This window comes from Lactuca sativa, chromosome 2, assembly GCF_002870075.4.
Source record: "Lactuca sativa cultivar Salinas chromosome 2, Lsat_Salinas_v11, whole genome shotgun sequence".
In the NCBI taxonomy this organism is placed as follows: domain Eukaryota; kingdom Viridiplantae; phylum Streptophyta; class Magnoliopsida; order Asterales; family Asteraceae; genus Lactuca; species Lactuca sativa.
The window spans coordinates 19762431-19787006 of NC_056624.2; the positions used below are offsets into that span (position 1 = coordinate 19762431).

Consider the following 24576-nt stretch of genomic DNA (forward strand, 5'->3'; position numbering starts at 1 on the left):
GTTAGGCCTCGGGCCCACCTGATTGTAGAAGGTCATTTTTGGGGCTTAAGGCCATGTTGGGGATTGTTGGGCCATATTAGGCCTTAGATTCCTTGTAGTTGGGCTTGGATGCCTTTTGGGGCTTTTATGGATTTGGGCCTTAGGGGGAGGGAGGCCCATTGAGGCAGGGTTAAAGGAGCCCTTTTTTGCCTTAAGTTAAGAGTTAGGGTTTTGGACTTGAGTTCGAGATCATTACTTTAGAAGAAGAAGAGCAATCATAGGAAAAGAAGAAGTCATTCGTTCATGAAGAAACCCTAAATTGTTTTTAAAGGAGGAATATATCATTTATTGTTTTGTCAATCATTATTATGTCATGTCATAATAGTTAAGCCAAATTATCATTTAACCTGTAAGAACCAGTTACCAGTGGATAATATTTGAACAAAACATATAGTTTGTTGGTGTTTTTTGTACAAAAAGTTTACTTGGATGGTGTTCTTTGAGCATACCAAACTTGGATGGTGTTTTTTGAACGATTTTGAAACATAGTTACCTCTTTGAGTCATTTTTCTATTGTTTTTTTCCTTTACTTATTTTTTACTGGTAATTGCCGGTTATCAAATGTCAAATTTGAACAAAGAATGTACTTCGTTGGTGTTTTTTTGTACAAATGGTTTACTTGGATGGTGTTTTTTGGACACACCAAACTTGAATGGTATTTTTTGAACAATTTTGAAACATAGTTACCCATATAAGTCATTTTCCCTTTGTTTTATCCTAAATCGACAATTATATCACTACTTTTTTGGTAAATCGACAACTATACCCCTTTTGTCTATACATCAATATGTAAATATATAAAAGGATAATGACTTAGAAAGATAATATATTTTTCGATCTGTACATGTTTGGATACGGAGTTTTTTTCCGGCTACTTTTGTCCTTTGTTTAACTACATTCAGTCCTTATATAAACTAGAAAAAATAATTTAATAAGATAATATATTTCTCACTTTATACACATTCAGTCTTACAATTTTTTTTTTTCACATTTAGTCTTACAATTTTTTTTTCATATTTAGTCTTTGTTGTTTTTGTACACATTCAATACTATGATCAGTTTCTTTAAGTTTTTCTATATTGGACAATTATTAATGATGTGTCCGGGATTGTTGATGTTTATAGCCACCATGTCCTCGGATGCTTAGTTGTTCAGGTTTTGTGTTCTGAAAATCCTAACTTCTTCATATGATCTCGGATTTTAACGATAATTATATTCATCATGCGTTCGTATTTTAGTCTACTACAACTTTCGTATAGATTACTAAGTAAAATATATTACTATTTAACAAGAGTAATTTAAACGAAAACTGTAATAGACAAATAAGAACACGTGAATATAAAGATTATTAAAATCCAATATCGTATGAAGAAGTTTCAAGTATCAACCCCTTGAACACCTTGCTAATAATTGTCTCAAAAAACTTCAAACAACCAATTATAAATATTGAATGTATACATAAACAAAGACTTAATTTGCAATAAAAAAATATTAAGGACCAAATATACAAAAAAAAATATATGTTAAGAATTAAATGTAAACAAAATGATAATTATATCACCTTATTAAAATCATTTTTTCCAATCAGGAAGACTAAATGTGTTTATTTAAATATATATTATCCTTTTAAGTCATCATCCCATATATAAATTACACAACTAATCTACAAAACAATATTTTTATTTGTTTATTTAATACAAAGTATAGCGCCACAACACACTGTCCATCACCACTCACTTGACGAATTTTCTTTTTAACTATTTTATATTATTTTTGTCTATTTAATTGAATTTGTCGAATTGTTCCCATCACACGATATGCAACTCAATAGAGAAAGCCCAATCTACCGTTTTTACACAAACACAAAACACTTATTTCATAGAACAAATTTACAAACAAAAGTTAGAATTATATTTCGAGAAACCAAACCCCACAAACCCAAACAAATCCAAGTTACTTAAAGCCTTAATATAATACTCTTACTAGTCACAATGAATTATATGATTAAACCCCATAAAAAATAAAAATAAAAATAAAATGAACAATCCCCCATACCCATTGACCATGTCAACGTGCACTTACAAGAAACGGATGCTGGCAAACTCCACATTCTATGGTCTCGGATCCTGAGCTAGGAACTTGAACCTGTATTATATTATTTTTTACCTTTTTTTAATATAAAAATATTCATATAAATTTTAACCAGAAAAAGAAAATAAATAAATGGATATTTGTTTTTAACCTGTAAATGGACTGTACAGGTGGGACATGCAACTTCTTTCATCCGCCTGTTTGACCCTTCAAACTTGGAAACTGTATATGTAAAAAGACGTGAATGCCCTTCTTATGCTTTAATTTGTAGGGGTATTTTCGGAAAGAAAGAACATGATTTATTATAGAGATGCTACTGGATCATAATAATATTATACCTGATGATGATTTGTGATTTCTTTCCAACTCCTCCTGTATGAAATTGTAAAATTTAATTTTATGTATATATATATATATATATATATATATATATATATATATATATATATATATATATCAAAAATAAATAAATAAAGATATTTAAAAAATAATAAAATTAATTCACCTGAAGTTTCTTTGCAAGATCTTCATGACTATGCAATCCAGATGATCGGCTTGCAGCGGATTCTTTTGCACTGCTCAAACGGTGAGTAACCTCCAACTAAAAAAAAATAAAAATTTATAAATTTCCAAAAAGAGATTAAAAAAAAATATATCAGAATTTATTTATAAAGACAAAATGCATACATACCATGCAACGATCACAGACACGAACTTGAGGGGCATTTTCTTCTGATGTAAGAGCAACTCTTCCATGGGTACATTTGTCACAAAATATATCTCCACAGTTTCGACAATGATGCTATAAAAAAATCAAGAAATAAAAAAATTAAAATAAAATATATATTTAAAAAAAGATTAAGAAATTAATGGAATAGGATTCCACTAACCTTCCTATTAAAAGCACTAAAGTCTGTTCCACAACCAGTACACTTTGTAACAGCTTCATCAGGTACCTACAAAAGTTTTTTTATATTCATCATTTATCTTAAATAATATTTTTTAATATTTATAGTTTCAATACTATTTCTATCATGATACTAAGAAATAACAATGTAGTTTCATTTAACAAAAAGGAAATTTCATTGCTATAATTGGATAAATTTTCATAGAATATAAAAGATATGAAAAATACAATGCACTGCCTAAATAAAAGAAAATAGCAATTTAGTTTCATTGATTTGTTATATTATTATTACTTTCATTCATTTCTATTATCACAATGTCACACTAAAATATAAAGCAATTTTCACTTACATAATTGGGCAGATTTTTCAATATATAATATCCTAAAAAGAAAAACAATGTGAGTAAAAGTGTTAATCTCAAATAAGACCTTATGTTTAGTGTTTTTTCCAGATTAAACCTCAAATTTATTTTTTGCTTGAAAAGACCTTGTATTTTTTATTTTTTCCAATCTAGCCCTTTTAGTCATTTTTTTCGAAAAAACTGTAAAATGCGAGGGTTTTTTCGAGAAAAAATAAAATAGTTGAGCGTTTATTTGAAAGCATTTAGAAGATTGAGGTGTTTTTCGGAAAAAAATACAAACCTGAAGGGTTTTTTAGGAAGTAAATGTAAGGTTTTTTTCAGGCAAAAAAGAAATTTGAGGTTTAATGCAGAAAAAACACAAAATATAAGGCCTTCTTTGAGATTAACCTTATATAAAATGCTATAACTGGGTAGATTAAACATAGTTTGATATCCTAATAAGAAAAAAATAAAAAAGTGAAAGTAGAACACTATACTTATGTTAGATTTTTCATAGTACAATGTAGCAAGAGACATAAATGAAAAGGTAGCATGTTGTATAAATTATAATACACAAAAATAATAAAAGTTATACAGATTTTATTTTAAAAAAATGCTTACCCAATGATCTTTCTCCTCATTTGGAGGTTTAATTATATTCATCCAATCACCCAAACCCTTTTTCTTTTCAGATGACTGATCATTCACTTTAACAGCATCAGCAGGCCTGCTCCTTCCTCCCATCTCCTTCACCTACAATTTTTTAAAAAAAAAAATTAAGAATGTAAAACTAAAACTAGATTCAAGAACACAAGCACTCAACTCTATAACATAAAGCAAGAATTTCAAGAAAGAACAAGAGTCTCTACTCTCTACAATTGTGAAAAACAGATAATATTTCTCACATAGGCAGAAGGGTTTTGTGAAAAAAGTTGAAAGATAATAAAAAAATTATTTTTTTTTAGTTTGTAAGATTAAACCTGAATGGTTGCTGCTGTAACAGTGTCCAATAATGTGTTTGTAGTGTAACTATTGGATTGAAGCCTTATACGCCTTGGCTCAATGTCTACAGAACTCTTTGACCAAAATGCAAAGGTGGATGAGTCATACACCTACAAAACACACATAAAGAAAAAAAAGAAAAAGTTTTATTGTAACAGATGGAAAAGTTACAAACATAAAGAAAAGGAAAAGGATGAGGAAAGAACATACTTCACATCTTGTTACTGTATCAAGTGGATATATTCTTAAAGTTCGACTTGTAGATGGATCAAGCATTCGAATACCATCCAATCCAATCTGAGAAAAAAGAAATAAGGGATTGAGAATCACCATGAAATAGATGAGGAAAAAAGGTAAAAGAATCATGTACTAATGCATGTTATGACAAGAATCTGTTGTTTGATTATAAACTTATCATTTAAGATCAAAATTAGTGACTATATTAACAGTTCTAATACGTTTTTTTTGGACCCCTATTATTTTCATTTATGGATTGGACTTGCTACTGTAATCAGCTACTCTATAGAGCTCTAAAGAAAGAAAATTTAACGATTATCCAAACTGCATGCCAGAATGTAGATCAATTCTGAATCAATCAACAGCAAAAGGCAGATAAACATATTGAATGTAGATGAGGACTAACAATCTAACATAATAAGACATAGTAAAATGACACAATGCATAAAACTTCTCTACAAAAAAACCATCAAAGACAAACATACATACTATCCAGCACAAAGATTAATCAGCAAAAAAGTACAAAAGGTAGCTCCACCATACCTGGCAAAGAACATCCATGGTGCTCTGGCCACCACTTTCAGCCAACAATTTCACCCTGAACTTCTGTACCCCACCCTTAACATCTTCCCGTGTCTCAGCCTTTGGTACAGCCTTCACAATCTTTGGAGACGATACGGATGGAGAGTCCTTACCAGGTAAACCAATAGGACGCCCAAAATCATCAAAAATCACCTGTTCTTTCCAGGTAGAAGACTTTGGCGCAGTACCCCTAGAACCATAGGGCTCGACCTTACCCCCTTGATAAGCATAAACACCTTCACCATACCCATCACCTCCATACCCACCGCTTGATTCAAACCTAGACATCCCCACATCCGGTCGCTTCCCATAATAATCAACACTCCCACCTCCGGCCCCTAGATCCGATGAGCTCCTACCGTAATTACCACCATAACCAGACTCAAACGGACTCTCGTATACGGGACCCGGGACCTGACTAGGAACCGACGGTGGATTATTATACAGAGACGAGGAGTACTGAAAGCTTGAACTGTGGTTCAGAGGGATAGGATTGTGAGGAATCGAAGACGCCGGTGGAGATGGGTAAGTGGGAGGCGTCTGATGATGATCATAAGGTGGATTATAAGGCTGTTGAGATTGATAAGGAGTATGCGACGCTTCGAATTGGGGGAAACTTGAGGGTTGTTGATTAGGGTTTGGAGGAGGAGGAGCGTAAGAAGGAGCAGTAGGAGGGAGAGGATCGGGATTCTGTTGAGGGTAAGGAGGATAGTAATCGGAGGTTGGAGGATGGTAAGTAGTGGTGTTGGTGAAGGGAGGTGCGGAGGCGTAAGTTACCGGAGGATGGTGGAGATCGGTGGTGATGGGATTAGGGTTTGGGTTTTGAGGATAATTGTGATAATACGGAGTGGTGGAGGTGTAATCGCCTTGTTGCATGGTGGTTGCCGGTGGTTGCCGATTGATTGATTGATGAATGATTAATGATGAAGAGGGTTTTCTTCTCGAGGTAAACGATGATCGATCCAGGAAATTGAGGAAGAAGTAACGCAAGATGATGTGTCCAAAGACAAATTGAAAAATATAATATTATAATAATAATAAAGAAGAAAAAAGACATTACGAGAAGAGTAGATACACATTTGGTCCTATGATTTGCCTAAATTCACATATTTGGTCCTTCTTCGGTTTTTTTTAAATGAGTTTTTATGGTTTTGCTTTGTGAAATGGTGTTTATGAAATGCATGGATTAGCCCTCCAGATCCTTCAATCCAACAGCAGGATCACTCAGAAATAATGTTTGCATTATGAGAACAATCTATTGATTGGAACACTAACCATAGAGGCCAACAATTGTTATTTGACTTGGTTTGGAGATGTGCCTTGTAGATATCTCACTCCATATCTTTGGTTGTTGTCTAACCTATGGTTATATATTATAACCATGGGTTAGACAACAACCAAAGATATGGAGTGAGATACCTACAAGGCACATCTCCAAACCAAATCAAATAACAATTGAATCCAACCCAAATTTGTGTGTTATGTAGACAATTTTTCGATGAATATGACATAATTTCATCAACATCATATAAATATAATTGTCTTCAATTTGAAACTTGAACCTGTCCTTATCGAATTTGATCAATACTTTTCTCAATGTGATTTTCAATGATAGATTTTGAAATCATACAATGTTTTGACCTTTATTTTGGTTAAAATCACCACCTCCTTTAAATTCATTACCTAATCACTCTTACAATCAAAATCGATGAATTATAAAAGAAACTTGAGAGTAGCCAAATAAAGCATTGAGACCATTGAAACATGTATTGAGGAAGGAGGAAACTATGATGGCTACTGCGACGATTTGTTGGTCTTCCGCCTTCGGTTCCATTTCATTAGCATGAAGTATAAGTATTGTAAGCGAGTAATTGTAGCATCCCTTAAAATTTGAATGAAAAATGTTGTATTGAATTTTAATGCGAAAGGAATATTTTGTCAAAAGTGGCAAAAGATATAAAATGTTAATCATTAAGTAGAGTAATACCTTGTTATATGTTAAAACGATACTTAGAAATTGTCAAACTAATCACAATAATTTATTTAATCAAGTTGGATTTTGTGATATTGGTTATAAGGATAAAATGAGAAATTTGGTTAAGTATGAAATCTGTTAAGTAGATTATGCCATGCATAATCTTGGATTACGCAACACATCAAGACTTTTTGTGAAGGAGTTTTATAACATGAATGAGATGTAAAATAGTGCAAGTGTAACTGTAACGTCTGGATTTGCCAAGTAAAATTCTTGCATTAAACTTCTTATTGTTAGTAGACTTGGCCCGAGTACGTTGGGCGTACACAAGGTACGCACGGCGTATTCTCATTTTTCTTGGAAATTTTTTCCGAAAAACGACCAATTTATCCGTAACTAAATGCAACCTTAGGTTGCGTTTAGTTACAGAAAAACAGTTTTCATTTTCCGTTTTTCGTTTTCCCTTTTTAGTTTTAGTTTTTTGTTTTCAGTTTTCATTGGAAAATTTAGAAAACGCATTTAGTTAAAACTTATTCATTTTACATTTTCAGTTTTAAAAAATTAGAAAAAAAACGTTTAGATGTATATATTTCTATCGGTTTTTATTTTTAGAAAACAGTAACGGTGGTAGGATGGGGTGGGGGCAGTGGTGATGTCGATGATAGCGACGATGGTGGTGATACTGGTGATGGGGTAGTCGTGGTGGTGGTGGTGATGATAGGTCGGTGATTGTGGTAATGGTGTTGGGTGTGTGTGTGTGTGTGTGTTTGTGGGGGTGGTGGTTAAGGTATGGGTATGTGTATTTGTGTGTGTTTGTGGGGGTGGGCTTGGGAGTGGGTGGGTGTGGGTAGGTGGGTTGTGGGTGTTAAGGTGGGGATAGGTAGAGGTAGGAGTGGGTGTATGTTCAAAGAAACTAAACGCGTTTTGAAACATCTCATTTTTCTTGGAAAAAAAATTTCGGAAAGCGATCAATTTTTCCGCAACTAGTTGCACCATTAGTATTTTCATCACCTTCCACATTTTAGCTTTCTGAAAAAAGATTCATACTTTCCAATCTTTCAATTTGTTGCAGCTCTTGTAAGTAACTCAACCTAGTATGTTTTTCGGTATTAGAAACCTTAGCAGTCTCCATCTTCTTTTCAATCTCCTTTATAAGATCCAAAATCTTTTTTTTTTCTAGAGATTTCCTTACTTTTAACCTCTTTATTCCACACTTTCAACCTCCTGTTAATGAATTTTATGTGATTGATTCACTGTTCAAACAGTTTTAATGATTATTTGTTGCATGCCATTATTTTATGTATTTAAGTTGATAAGAGATATTGATATATTTTCCAAGTTCAAGTCTAATGTCATATAAACACATAAATTGTCTGATATTTTTCTAAATATTACCAAGATTGCAATATAAATCAACAAACCATAAACTTCGAAAAAATCATAAAAAAAGAAAATTAAGAAAGATTTTTAACATGATTATATTTTTTTATGTTCAAACAAAATGACCACCAATTTTTATTTATATTGTAAAATTATCCTACATATCTATATCCTTAATACATGTCTTTTTGTCAATTTTTTATTTTTAAACAAAATACTTTAAAATATCTTTCAACCTAACTTTCCAATTTGCATTATGATATTTGTTTGCTACCAAAAAAAATTTTGAAGATACTTTAAAAGAAATGGATAAAAAACATTATGGATTTCGACTTATTGCTTATTTTTTAAGATATGAACCATACAAAAAGTGATATGAAGAGTATTGCCATGTCTCTATACTTTGAAATTGGTGTTCATTTTTGTATAAAACACAAGTGATGATCATTTTATTAAATGGTTCCTTAAATGGCAACTTCTAAGATTTAAGGGTTAATTATTAAAAGAAATATAATATGCTTCCAATATAAACTACTTAATGAAACCAAAAACTCATAAGATAGATAACTATAACATGATTTAATACACTTTTATGTTTAAGGGATATGTTTTATCACTTAGAACATCATTTCTTTATTACTATGTATTCCTTATTTTTTTAGTTGAGTTTATTTTTTATTTTTTACATACATATAACTCTATTATATTTTTGTTGGGATTTTTATCTCTAATTTATTAAGTTTTAATAACTTTATTAGATTACCTTATTCGTTATAAATTTTTTTTTATAATATATAATATCTAGATGGTGGTATCATGTATGATTATTATTATCTTCGGTCTATCAAATTTTAATCTTTTATTATACATTATAACATTCTCATTAATTATGAATTAAAAAAATTACATTTTAATACCATTTGAGATGTTATGTACAAAAACGTTTTCGCAATTTTATGAATAAATAATAAATATTTCTTATTATCTAAGTTATTTTAATTGGTCAATATCATGTATGATTATTGTTATCTTCGGTCTATCAAATTTTAATCTTTTATTATACACTATAACATTCTCATTAATCATGAATTAAAAAACTTTTTTTTTTACATTTTAATACCATTTGAGATGTTATGTACAAAAACGTTTTCGCAATTTTATGAACAAATAATAAATATTTCTTATTATCTAAATTATTTTAATTGGTCAGTCATGTATACAAGTTTATAACCTAGCAAGCATATAAATTACACATCAATTTCCATAACAAAAATCAAATTAAATACGGAAACATACAACCAGAAAGAAAACTGAGAATGTTTCTAGTTAGATTAGCTAAATAACAACTATTCAAAATAAGATGCATGTCATTTAACACCATTTTCTAATTCTTACATGCAACTCCAAATTGTCAAATCTCAACTCTCTTCCTTAATCCCTGAGGTACCAATCGCGTTGGCCTTGTTCTTCTTAATTTCCTCTAGGTAAAGGGGACAATTGCGTTTCCAGTGTCCCTTTTGATTGCAATGAAAACAGTCAGCGTCTGCATGAGGCTTTGTTTTTGCTATAGGTTTAGAGGTAGGTGCCTTGCCTTTAACCTTGAACTTCTCTTTGCCTTTCTCAAAGGCTTTTCCCTTTCCGATCACATTACCGGTTTTGACATTCTTTGTGATTTTCCCTTCACGGACCATCAAAACTTGAGGTCTAGATTTCTTCATGTTTGCCTCTACAGTTTTCAGCATCGAATGCAATTCAGAGATAGATTTTTCCCAATTGTTCTTGTTGTAATTCAACACGAACTGACTAAACGATTTAGGCAGTGAGCCAAGGATCACATCAATTGCAAGCTCATCACGGATAGAGAATCCAAGGCGAGAAAGCTGCTCAACGTAAGCTTTCATTTTGAGAACATGTGCACTCACAGAAGAACCTTCAGTCATTTTGCAACCAATGAATTCGTTCATGGTTGCAAAACGCTCTTGCTTAGCCTGAACTTGAAACATCAGTTTCAATTGTTCGATCATATCGAACGCTGTATGAAACTCAAATGTTTTTTGAAGTTCAGGTACCATACATGCAAGCATGATGCAAGCCACCTCATTCGAATCATCGTTATGTTTCGCCCAGGTATCTTTTATGGCCTTAGAAGCATTGGGTGGTGGTTCTTCTGGGATTGGTCCGTCAAGGATATAATCTTTCTTTTCGCTTCTGAGAACAATTCTCATATTTCTAAACCAATCGAGGAAATTAAGACCACTCAGTTTTTCTTTGTCTAGGATGGAACGGAGGGATAAAGTTTGGTGTGTGGAAACATTTGAGTTTGTCATCTACAATATAGCAAGGTTTAATTTAGTATTTTCGATATTTAATCCTTTAATTACTAATAACCCTTTTGTTTCTTTAAGAAACATTTATATTTCTCACATAAGAAGGGCTTTATGAAAAAAGTTTAAAGATAATTAAAAAAAATGATTTTTTTAATCTACAATATTGAATATCTAACCTGGGTGGTTGCTTGAGTGGTTGTTGTAAAAATGTCCAATAATGTTTTTGTAATGTAACTATTGGATTGCATCCTTATACACTTTGGCTCAATGTCTAAAGAACTCTTCGACCAAAATGCAAAGGTAGATGAGTCGTACACCTACAAAATACATAAAGAAAAAAGTTATATTGTAACAAATAAATAAAAGGGTAATCAGTAAATAGAAGAAATAGCAACGTAATTTAACTGATGTGTTTTTTATAGTATTCTACTTTTATTTCTACTTATTACATCGGTATGCTTTAAAAGATCTACCCATTATAGTCTTGTTAACCAAATACATAACAATTTTCATTGCAATAATTGGGTAGATTTTTCAAATCATAATGTCCAAATAAGAAAAACATTGAAAGTACAATGCTACAGTAGAGTAGATTTTCAAAATACAATGCCTTAATAGGATAAAAATCAAAAGCATAATGTGTAATAAAAAGAAAAAAAGATGATGAGGTAATGATAAATAAATAAAAGTATATTGTTATTTCTTGCATTTAGACGTAAAGGAAAAGGATGATGAAGGAACATACTTCACATCTTGTTACTGTATCAAGAGGATATATTCTCAAAGTCTGATTGGTAGATGGATCAAGAATTTGGATATCATCCGATCCAATCTGAGAAAAGAAACAAGGGATTTAGATTCACTATGAAATAGATGAGGAAATAAGGTGGCATTATATCATATACAAGACTAAAAAAATGAAAAGAAAAAATGCTATAACATAATCCAGAAACACAATTAATACAACTGCATGTTACAACTTACAACAGGAATCAATGCCTATTATGACATGACATGAAATCAATAGTTCAATACCACATAGTTAAATCATATTCCCAATGTTAATTGAGTTCAAAATTATATTAAATTTTTATTTCACATGAAATGTTTGTGTATATCTGCACAACCAATGATCCATATAAAGTCAAAGATGAAGATTAATAACAAAATATTTTGTTAATTTCAATAGAGTCATCATTGTAACATACCATATATCACACTACAATTCACTTTATAATGTTAATTAGGACTCAACCATTGGAGTTTGGATCAAATTTGAGGATATTACATGATGTAATTGATGTGATTATAAAAGTATAATACAAATATTAAGTCAATTCCTATATGAAGTGACAAGGTCTGGAATTTGATTATAAACTTATCATGTATGCACATAAATGTTGAGTACTTGAGTTTAAGAGTATGTTTCTTAAAATAAGAATTTAAGAAGGATCGTTTCTTTTATGTGCAATCTGTCTTTACTATTAGTCTGACAAAAAAAAGTGATCTTAAAGGAATGACCACAAACAAACTATTATAAGAACTATATTAACAGTTCTAATATGTGTTGGACCCCTTTTATTTTCATATCTGAATTGCACCCTCTACTGTTATTTCAGCTACTCTCTAGAACTCTAAAGGAACAAAATTTAATGATTATGCAAACTGCATGCCAGAATGTAGATCAATTCTTAATCAATCATCACCAGAAGGCAGATAAACATATTAAATGCAGATGAGGACTAACAATGACAAAGTATAATGCATGATGGATAGAATTTCTCTAAGAAAAACATCATAGAAAAACATACATACTAACCAGCAGAAAGATTAATCAGCCAAAAAAATACAAAAAGTGGTTTGTTTCACCATACCTGGCAAAGAACATCCATGGTGATCTGGTTGCCACTTTCAGCCAACAACTTCACCCTGAACTTCTTTACCCCACCCTTAACACCTTCCCTTGTATCAGCCATTGGTATATCATTAACACCTTCACCATACCCACCGCTTGATTCAAACCTAGACATCCCCACATCCGGTCGCTTCCCATGATAATCAACACTCCCACCCCCGACCCTTAAATCCGATGAGCTCCTACCGTAATTACGATCATAACCTGTCTCGTATGGACTCTCATATACGGGACCCTGGACCTGACTCGGAACCGAAGGTGCATTATTATACAGAGACGATGAGTACTGAACGCTTGAACTGTGGCTCAAAGGGATGCGATTTTGAGGAATCGAAGACGCCGGTGGAGATGGGTAAGTGGGATGCGTCTGGTGATGATCATAAGGTGGATTATAAGGCTGTTGAGATCGATACGGAGTATGCGATGCTTCAACTTTGGGGAGAATTGGGGGTTGTGGATTAGGGTTTGGAGAGGGAGGATCGTAAGAAGGGTCAGTAGGAGAGAGATGATCGGGATTCTGTTGAGGGTAAGGAGGATAGTATTCGGTGGTTGGAGGATGGTAAGTAGTGGTGTTGGCGGAGGCGTAAGTTACCGGAGGATGGTGGTGATCGGTGGTGATGGGATTAGGTTTAGGGTTTTGAGGGTAATTGCGATGATACGGAGTGGTGGAGGTGTGATCGCCTGGTTGCATTGTGGTTGCCGGTGGTTGGCGATTGATTGATTGATGATCGATGAACAGGTTTTCTTTCCGAGTTAAACACGATCGATCCCGGAAATTGAGGGGGTTGTTTGGGATTTTTTTTTTTAAATTAAAATTTTAGATAAAAAATAGAGTAAATTACACGAATGGTCCCTATGATTTGTAGTAATTTGCACATTTGGTCCCTAACTAAATTTTTTAACTCGAAAGATCTCTACTATTTGTTTTTGTTACGCATCCACACAACCCGAAAGAGTTTTCTATAGAAAAAGGTTTAGTTATAAATAAACATACTCTTAACAAGGCAAGCACTCTATAAATCCATAAAGCCATTAACATGAAACCTGGTTCAATACACTCAGGGCCGGTCTTGAGAATTTAAGGGTGCATTTGGTTATAGAAAATTGTTTTTATTTTTTAAGAAAATGTTTTCAGAAAACAGTATTTTCAAGTTCCATCTTAAAAATTTGAAAAACTGTAAAATCACTTTTCTACTTTACATACAATTTGGAAAACTGAAAATTTTCATTTTCTTAGAAAAATTTGGAAAAATATATGAACCAAACACATTTTCAAAAATTCCATTTTTCTTGAAAAATTTTCCTAAAAAATTGAAAATTTTTCCAATCCTAAATATCCTCAATGCATAGGACGAAAAGAAAAAAAAAAACCTTATCGTTATTATAAGTTTTTTTTTTTAAATAAAAAGATAAACTAATTAGGCTCATATATGTCCAAAGGGTAGTAAGAAATATCCAGCCATAAAGGGAAAATGAGTACACGTTTTCTTCTAGTGTTATTTCCAATGATGATGATAACGATATCATTAACATATCATAACTATGTTATAACTTATTAAGCAATACAAATATAACCATTATTAATTTCCCATCATCTTCAAAACTGTTACCTTTATTTTTCTCATTTATAAAACATTGAAAAACAAGTTAAAAAAGATATAAAGCTATTTATGCTTCTTGAAAACTTGTGTCACGATGAGGCTTCATTTCATTCTCCATTCTAGTAAACCATTCCCCAATACGTGTATTCTCCACCATATCTTTTCCTGATTTTAAGTAGCGAATTGGTCTCAAAACACCAAATACAGCAAGATCACCCAAATTTGGTTCTAAACCTCCTGCATATTATCAAAAACATATGTAAATTTACAAGAGTAAATTACATGAATGGTCCCTATGGTTTAGGGTAATTTGCGCATTTGATCCCTAACTTACTTTTTTAACTCGAAAGGTCCCTATTGTTTGTTTTTGTTACACGAATGGTCCATATGGTTTGGGGTAATTTGCAAGTTTGGTCCCTATCTTATTTTTTTAACTCGGAAGGTCCTTACAGTTTGTTTTTGTTGTGTGCTTGGCCCTGTCTTTCCTAAAAAAACTATTTTGCCCTTGATTTTTTAATTTATTTAAATAAACACACCCCCAACAACACTTCCACCACACCTTACCTTACCTTACCTACCCCACCGTATTTAAATAAATTAAAAAATCAAGGGCAAAATAGTCTTTTTAGGAAAGACAGGGCCAAGCACGCAACAAAAACAAACTCTAAGGACCTTCCGAGTTAAAAAAATAAGTTAGGGACCAAACATGCAAATTACCCCAAACCATAAGGACCATTCATGTAATTTACTCTAGTTTCATATTATTTTCAGTGAGATAATATAAAATAACAAAATGTAAAAATTAGAGAAATTTGTACATACCAAGATATTGTCTTCCATTCAAAGCATCCACCCATGCTTCTGAAGCTTCATACAAAGCTTTACGTTCATCAGATATATTATGTCTTTTCTTGAGTTTTTTTGATACAAAATACATAGCTGCAGCTCCAGCATACTTTGCTACTAGCCTTTCAGTGAAGCTGAAATTACCTGAAATAGAAAAATAATTTATAATATTATTTGTTATTATTTCAATTTGGAAAGTAAATAATATTAAAGAAAAAAAGAAGATTTAATTGTGTATTTGTGTCTGCTTCTATTCTATATATCGAAGTTCCAAAATCATCATATAAGAATTACGAGATTCATTCAACAATTTTTTTCTGAAAAGACAAAAGAAGGGTAAAATGGTCTTTTTATAAGCATTTAAAGCTAAAGTGATAAGGACCAAACATGCAACAAAATGAAACCATGAGGATTGCCCATGTAAAGCTATAGATTAAAGTTGCAATCTCTACTATACTACAGGGACCATTTCTGTAATTTAATCTAAATGTAAATAAAATAAAAGAATCTAAAAGCTTGATCAACATATTTTATAAAGATCCAAAATATTACCATGGTTAGTGATGTAATCAAATGATTCAAGAGCTTCAGAGGGACTTCTGTATATATTTGGTGATAATACATGCACCAAGTGATTGTCCACCCACCTACAATAAAATGTTTTAGTCATTTTAAGGATTAAATGAATGGAATGGAATAGGCAATGGAATGGAATGAGTCATTACATTCCATTATCACATGTAATACAATGTAATACACAAGTTCTCATTACAATAAATGAAAATGGGTTACATTGCAAATGTTCATTCAATTACATTAGACAAAACAAAATAGACAATTCCTCTCATTCCTTGATTCCAACAAAATTAAAGAGTATAAAGTAAAAATGTAAAAAAAAGGTCATACCCACGCCACTTCTGAGTTTCCTCATCCTCAGAGACAGAGTCAGGATGCATTCTTTGAAACATTTTGTCAATGATATCTGTCAACATCAAACAATATTGTCTTCAAGAATTATTTAACAAGAAAAAAGGATTGTAAACAAGCAGAAAAACTTTAGCTATGTAGCTAATAGAGACAAGATTTTAAACCTGTAGAGTCAACCATTTGTTCACCATCTACCATCAATATTGGCACCTTCTTGTAATCAGACCATTTGATTTCCTTTTTGTTGATGGGATTGACTTCCACAATTTTGTATGGAATATCATGATATTCAAGGAATGCTATAAAAATCAGAGAATATCCAGCTAAGTAAACCAAGAAATGTGATGGAACACATCACAGACATAACAATTTATGTCTTTGAGACTAAATTATATCATTGAAAATTATATTAACATCATGATGATAAAACAAGAACAAAAGGAATGAGCGTCTTATACTCGATCACTCCCAATAAAACTTTTTCCCCTGTTCTAGAGTTTACACAGGGAAGGAAAAAGGGAGGGAAGGGGAAGGAAATGTGTGTTCTTGCATTTTTTTTTAAGGAATGAAAGGAATATAAGTGTGTTCTCGAGTTAAGGAGGGAAGGAAAGAGAGGGGATACTCTTTATTGAATATCAAATACAAGCTGTAAGCTACAGCCTACAGAAATAAATATCATGAAATAGTCCTTAATCCCCTGAACAAAGAGATGAGTTTTGATTTGTGCCATATAGTATAAAAACACCTATAAATTGATATGAATTACAATATTTACTGCAGTACGCTACACTTAAATACAACAAATCGATCATGAATGTTCGTCTTTTGGTTTAGGAAAAAAGTTCAATGCATAGCACAAATTTTGTCATCGTCAACAGAAGCAAACAAACACTTTAAACACTCAAATATGTCATTAACCTGTAACAAATACATAAAACAGGAGCATAATATGTCATTAGGTACAAAACAGGGATCATCATCACCTTTAACCTTGTTGCAGAAAGGGCAAGCTTGGTATTGGTAAAGAACGACGTCTTTAGGGGCGTAATTCGTATTAGAGTGCGGTAGATCTTTCTCGTGGAGCTCTCGAGCAGCTGAGGCGATCGAGGAATAGGAAATGTTCCCGCCGATGGCCTTATCGAGCGTTGAAAAGCAGTGAGAGTGGTGTGCGTTGGAATAAGTGCTACACCGGCTACCATACAAAGTCGTTTCAAAATCTATCGCGCGGCGAGAGGTAGCGGAGGCAGAGAAGGACGCCGCCGCACGGGCCGTGGTAGCGAGTCGGCTGAGTTTTCTCATCGTTGTTGCCATTGAAGATGTAAATGACCGTTCTAGAAAGTCAGGGTTTTAGTAGCGATGAGGAGACGGACAACAATGCACTCCGCCATTTTAAACCCTTTGGTGGAATTTTTTTATTTACCGGTTTTATTTAATTATTTATTTATTTATTTTGTTTTGTTTTTTAGGGATTTATACAGAAAATTCTCATTATTTTTGAGAAATTCTTTTATAAAGTCTTAAAAAAAATAGCAAAAAAGTTTCATTATTTTTGAAAATTCAAATAATCTATCATTTCCTGTTAAAATAAAAAAAAATGATTTTTCGTTAAATCGACCAAAATGTTAAATAATTGAGACGGAAAATCTACAATAAAGTCCTAGTATTTTAGGAAAAGTTTTAAAAAATCTCATTTTTTATTTAATAAAAAAAACCAAAAAAACCGGATAATTTCTTGCACCATTTCCAAGCAAAAGGATCCCACTTACCCTGTATAGGTTTCTTGTTTTTATTCCTTTGCCATTTGATTTAATGTATATAATGTTGAAGATTTAACTGCGGTATATTTTAAAGAAAACGTTAACATGTTTTTTTAGGTATAAAAACATATAAATTATTGTTTTTACGTATTTACTCTAAGAAATGAAGGTTTTTGTTGTCACATGTCACACTCTCATTCAATTTGTCAAATGTTATTTTGTGGTTATTTTGAATTAATTTTTTTTCCACGTGTCATTTTATGAGTTTTCTATTTTAATAAATTGTACATAATACTTTAACGTAATAATTACAATAAATATAATAATAAATGAATATCAGTTTCATTAATGAACTTAATTTTTTATTTCAAAATAACAAAAATTAAAGCTTATTAGTTTATTTTGTTTATTCATTTAAATTTAAAAGATGAAAAATCAATTTTAATAATCAATTATTTTTCTTAATTTCTTATAAATCCAAAGTTCTTAAATATTTAGACCTTCATATTTAATTTTTTTTATTAAGTCATGTGATATATGGATCTTACATCTAGTTTATTATATATACGTATTTTTAGATATAAATATATTTTTATGCGTATAAATACATATTTATAAAGCATTTATACATGTGTTTATTTAATAATATTACTAAAATAATTTTAAAAATAATATATTTCATATCCTTTTTAATAATAATATAATATTAATTAAAATAATAATAAAGATAGCATTATAATTGTATTTAAATGTTTAGAAGTTTATACATTAATAAAAATAGAGAATCAACAAATTGAGCTACCCTCCATAGCTCAACTGGTAAGTGAGTTTGTTTGTCTAGGTAGAAAGCATAGGTTCGAATCCTTTTACCTTCATTTAAAAAAAAAAAAAAAGATGTTACACTTGTAATAGTTATATATTGTAGTAAAGTTCGAAACCACCTCCCCTCACTCCCTTAAAAATATTCGTTTTTTTCATTAAAAAGCAACAAGCGGACGTGACATATGCCACATCAATTTCCACATCATCACATACGTACATATGGCATGCCATGTGACATGGTGACCTTCTGAAAAGGTCACAATGAGCTAAAATGAACGAATTATCCAGTTTTCTGGCCTTTTTTACTCATATATATATATATATATATATATATATATATATATATATATATATATATTGTAACACCCATTTCTCTAGGTATTATTTAATTTATTGAGTTAATAATTGTTTTGGACTATCAGCTGGACGTTGATTCATTTGGAGTGGACTTAGGAAGTGGGTCGTGAAGATGGCCACCCATAAGTCGTACGCTGAGCGTAACCTGGTGTACGTGTGGCGTAATGGCCATTGAATTTGAGGTACGTGGGTACATTCGCCCGGCGTACCAAGAGGTACGCCCAGCATACGTGGGCAGATGCAAAACCCTAACTTTAGGGTTAAGGACCTATAAATACATCATTATAGCCTCCTCTTTGGCATCCTTACCTGTCCATCACCTTCAAAGAAATCCTAACTCGTTCATACTCTTCCTTGTGTGTGTGTTTGATATTTTTGAGCTTAGTTTGGCAAAGAAGGACTTAGAAGAAGAAAGGAAAGGTTGGAGAAGAAGCCCTTGAGTACCTTGAGCTCAAGGATCTAGAACAAGCTCACCATTTGGCAGCAAGAGGAGGTATAAAGCTCTTATCTTTCCTCCTCAAAGTCTAGATCTTGATGGGTTTCAACCATAAGAACATCCTATGTGCTCATGCAAACCCTAATGCTTGGATCTAGGTTTCTCTATTGTACATGCAATTCATCCAAGACTTTAAATCCTAGATCTAGCATACTATTAATCATATTAACATGAGAATGGGGTTTAGATCTTACCTTGATTGTTATGTAGCAATAACAATCTCAAATCCTCCTTGTAATTGGCTTTAGAAAGCTTAGAGTCACAAGTGTCACTCCTCTAATGGCTCATAAACACCAAGAGCAAGAGGATGAAGAATGAGGAGAGAGGAGGCTGCCCAAAACGTCCAGAAACCCTAGTGGAACTCTTAGGCACGTTTTTGGGGTTTAAGGGTACTATATATACATATAGGTTATTAGGGTTTTCAACTAAGAAACTGTAATTTGACTGCTTAAGCCCTAAGCAGCCCATTGACCCTTTTAGAATATCCCTTAGACGATTTCTAATGGGTTTCCCCATAGAATTCGTCCAACCTATTATTCCAAGGTGATCCATAGCCCAAATACAATTATCTTATAATTACAGTTCCAGTCCCTTAAGTTTAATTAATCTCTTTTAGCCACAAAATTAATTATCAGTTAATTCTTGACTAATACTAATTAAACAATATGATTTCTCCTTTAATATATTATTCTCATAATATATTAATAAATCATAATTAATCCTTTCTCTTCATAATTCATCCTATCAAGTTGCTTTGGTGAAGGCAACCCAAAAGGACCATGCACCATCGGGTCAAGTACATACCAAAATAGTTATGGACTTAGACACTAATCCAACAGTCTCCCACTTGGATAAGTCTAATAACTATTATGCGTATGACTTCAGATCCTGATCTGCAATCGTAGCTTTCAAAAACCGCTGTCAACTTTGATCCTATCATAAGCATGTCCTTTAGATAAGGGATCATATATTCCTCCATTCTAGATATTGTATAGACATGAGACATGGATTTCAATCATTCTCTCTATATTGTTTCCCAATTTCCGATTTATGACGACTGCCAACAGTCTACATTTGAACACATCAAATTAGTCCCGGCTTGGCCAAGCGCTTAGGTGTCATCACTAAATCATCAAGGGGCCTAAAGATATCGCTTTCATCCTACTTTGGATAAAAGGAACGGATAAACTTTGATTCAATGCTTGCTTGTACTCACCCACCGAATCACACACAACAATATGTTTTATAACACCAAGTTACTGGTGCGTTTACATATTATCAATGTGTAACCGACTCGCAAGATACAACTCACACATCTCGGTTTCAAGAATATAAGATGTTATCGTCTCACCAATCACTCGTGATAAAATCCATGAAGTGATCAAAGTGAGCGTGGGTTTAATCCAATGCTCAAACTCATACTCATAAGCACTCATGAACGTTGCAGCAAACATTTGCTTATGTCTAATACACTTTAGACAATCCACACACCGATTCACGACAGTCTTCATTCATACCTACTTCCAACATATGAACGACTGTGGACCGTTCGAATAATTTGATTATTCTGAAATAATTTAATTATTCAGGAAGTCAAAACATGCAAAGTGAAACACAATAATAATACTAATCCTATATGGTCCCAAACCTTTGAGTATAAATAAAACACCTATTATTTAATCACCATATTAATTACTCATTATTTGTTGTTTCAGGTAATCAACTTTTTACTTGAATTATAACAACAATTGTCCCATGCTCTTAGCATGCATACAATGTTTATCTACAGTCCTTACTTTGTGAAATAGATCAAATGAAACCATTTCCAATCATACTCATTTCACAACTCCCAATCCTTATCGTAAGTATAAGAATATCAAATTCTTGTTACTTATGCTAGATTCTAACACTTTATGATTCTTTCGTAAAGTCATAGCTCAAAATCATCAAGACTTGGCCCATCTCTATCATAAACAATTCTATAGATATGATGTCTCTCACTCAAAGTACATTCCTTTGAACATCCTTCTTGCATAAAAGTTTCTAATCTAGACATAGATTCTCAATATCCAACTCCCAATATTGAAACATTTCCATACTTGCCATATGACAACTCATTATTAATAGAATCTTATCTATTCATAATAATGTCGATATGTTCCATCCAATACCATACTTCCACTATTATGATGATTATTATCATATAAGCATAACACTTATGCTCCCACTAGCTTTGACATGTATTCAGAAAACAACTTAACTTCCAGAAAAACAATACTTATCGAATTTCTTAAGTTCATATTTCTAATACCTAATGCTTTGATAATCCTTTATCTAAGTTTCTTAAACTTATACACCTTTGCCTTAGGTAGCTCATATGTGTGTCTAAACAATTCAGACTAATTGCCAAATCTCACAATTCGGGTTATGGAAAGGGATACCGTAATCATAATCGAATTTGAGAATATAATTTCACAATCACTATCTTCTTAAAATCTCTCTTAGTGAAAGCATTTCCTCACAGTCATCTTCATGAAGGAGGGAATCTTATGACACTTAGATTTTAATGGTGTATGTGTTCCTATCCATACGAATTTGTCAAAACCAAAGTTTGCGACAAATCCAAACTCATATGGACCGAACCTTTTCAATCTTGATCTCTTGCCTTATGGTAACACGAGTGCCCACCATGTCTTCCAAGTAGTTAAGCAACCCACCCTTTTCCATCAATGTACTTTTCATTGATCAAAGTGTTTGCCTTTTATGCGTTCAAATGAGAACTCATAGAACTCACATGCACAATTAACTCAATTGGAACCGCACATAAACAAGATAGTGTCAACACGATAGGTTGTAAACCTCAAGTCGTGTGCTAGTGATGATCAATAAGGTTTATTCTTGATTAGTTCTTGAAACTTTTCAAGACCATTAAGACTCCCACTGACTCCTTGACACATAAGATTCTCTTGTCAATAAACATTTCTTGACAAACAAATATTCAAGAGTTAGTGTAACTTTTATCAAGACAAAACACTTCACAAAATTGGTCCTAGTTGGTCTTTGTATTATCCAAGACATCACAACTTTCCAATTTCAAATGTACAAGAATAAAAAAAAAACTTTTTCAAATTCCACATTTGATGAATGTTATAAACCTTCTTAAGACTTGTCACTCAATTCACAATCTTAGCTCTAAGACTTGTTTTTGGAACGAAGTATGATTGACTTCTTGATTTAACCATTTCTTCAATTCTCGATTCCTCTTCGTAGACATACAATTACACTAAGACTCACTTAGTGGATCAATTGAGATATGGTTCTTAATCATTAAGACCTATCATAAAACATAATAAAAGGTACTCTCCCTTCTTCTTAGAATAGAGAAACTTTTATCTTTCTGCCTACTTGATTCTTCTTATTCGTTCTGTTATTGATTTAAACTCTTTCAATCAACTCGGAATTACACTTAATCTTATAAGTATAATCATATTTACTAAACCTTTAGTAAATCATGATGAATATATTTGTCACTCTTGTGGTGAACTTGATCAACACATAGCCTTGTGTACTCGATCTCCTAGTCCTTCACTTGACACTTTGTCAACGAATTAGTCTAATTTCCAAATATGAAATTTTTGACCTTTCAGCAAATAACATAATTAAGAATCAAATCCATTATTGCTAATAATAGAAACTTACAAACATCGATTTTTCATACATGCCATTGCAAGGATAAATAAATAATATAAAACCAAAATTTATTTTATTGCGGAAAAATTTGTCCTTACAATGCAATTCAACTGAAAAACTATGTTGTTACATATTCCTAAGCAATTTATTCTAACTCCAAGTAGTAGCTTAAGAGTCTAATCTTCAAGCAATGCGATCGAAATTGATTTCTTCACGATTAGATTCATCTCACTTCTTCTCTTAAGCTTCCTTTCTTTTCTTCGATCCTACAAAACATCAAAATGTAATCTTATCACATCATGTGTCAAGAATCTAGAATAGGAACTTAAAAGAGTTAGTTAATGGATTTTACCTAAAGTAGAGCTATATGTTTTGACTCTCCCATCTCTTAGATCTCTTAGGTAAATAGGGCAACTTCGTCTCCAATGCCCCTTCTCTTGGGAATAAAAGCAAATTGACTCTTTTGGAACAGCATACGGAACTACTTCTGACTTTTCCTTTCTCTTATGATCAAACTTTTCGATCATGGCATGCCTTTCGTTACCATTGCCTATATCCATAGAGGTCTGGAAGCCAAATCCACCAATCAACTTTGCTTTTCTAGTGCGCCAAATCATTGCTAATTCAACAGCAATAAGCATATAGGTGAGATCAATGAGGGTTACGTCGTGGTTCATCATATAGTACTTTCTTACAAACTCACTATATGAGTCAGGAAGTGACTGAAGAACCCAGTCAACAGCCAGCTCCTCACAGACAACAGATCCCAACATTCTTAACCTATCAATGTGTGACTTCATCTCTAGGACGTGTGCACACACTGACTTTCCTTCTTCATGTTTACTTGCCAAAAGGGCTTGAGTGAGTTTGAACTTTTCAATCTTTTGAACTTGTGGTTTAGGGAGAACAATAGGAGGAGGTGGAGGAAGTGAAGCATGATCTCGTGTTCCTCGATCGAATCATGGAATATCATCTTCATGTGAAAAGCTTGTTCCACGGGATTTGGGAAGACCATAGTTGTCATACTTTGACATCTACAAAACAGGAGAAAAATTCAAGTTAGTTGATTGATTGAGTCCTTAATAAATCACCCAAATGAGATATTAAGGCTAGGACCCAACACAATACTCTACAACTTAGGAGATGGATGCCGTAACCCAAATTGCAGAACATTTGAAGGTAAGTGAACGACGATTCACTAATTTCCACCATGAAAAACGAAACAAAATTAAGTTTTAAATCTATTGAAAATTCCTAGATCTTTTGAGATTCATTGAACTTTTC

At 32.4% G+C, this 24576-nt stretch overlaps 3 protein-coding genes across 3 annotated transcripts; all 3 read right to left on the bottom strand.

Annotated features, from left to right (window-relative positions):
- Positions 1-1888: 1888 nt before the first annotated feature.
- LOC111917454 (protein FREE1) lies at positions 1889-6216 on the bottom strand. The gene is made up of 10 exons (XM_023913143.3): positions 5161-6216; positions 4591-4677; positions 4359-4490; positions 4000-4131; positions 3021-3086; positions 2822-2932; positions 2636-2731; positions 2469-2502; positions 2282-2352; positions 1889-2184 (listed from the first exon to the last, which is right to left on the bottom strand). The coding sequence occupies exons 1-10, from the start codon at positions 6073-6075 to the stop codon at positions 2107-2109; spliced, it is 1722 nt and encodes a 573-aa protein (XP_023768911.1). The 5' UTR covers positions 6076-6216; the 3' UTR covers positions 1889-2106.
- A 3553-nt stretch (positions 6217-9769) lies between these two features.
- Positions 9770-13590, bottom strand: LOC111917451 (protein FREE1). Its single transcript, XM_023913141.3, has 4 exons — positions 12756-13590; positions 11627-11713; positions 11058-11198; positions 9770-10881 (listed from the first exon to the last, which is right to left on the bottom strand). The coding sequence occupies exons 1-4, from the start codon at positions 13485-13487 to the stop codon at positions 9973-9975; spliced, it is 1869 nt and encodes a 622-aa protein (XP_023768909.1). The 5' UTR covers positions 13488-13590; the 3' UTR covers positions 9770-9972.
- Positions 13591-14319: 729 nt separating this feature from the next.
- LOC111917453 (uncharacterized) lies at positions 14320-17538 on the bottom strand. The gene is made up of 6 exons (XM_023913142.3): positions 17154-17538; positions 16335-16469; positions 16150-16225; positions 15796-15890; positions 15220-15387; positions 14320-14634 (listed from the first exon to the last, which is right to left on the bottom strand). The coding sequence occupies exons 1-6, from the start codon at positions 17479-17481 to the stop codon at positions 14465-14467; spliced, it is 972 nt and encodes a 323-aa protein (XP_023768910.1). The 5' UTR covers positions 17482-17538; the 3' UTR covers positions 14320-14464.
- Between the last annotated feature and the right edge of the window lie 7038 nt (positions 17539-24576).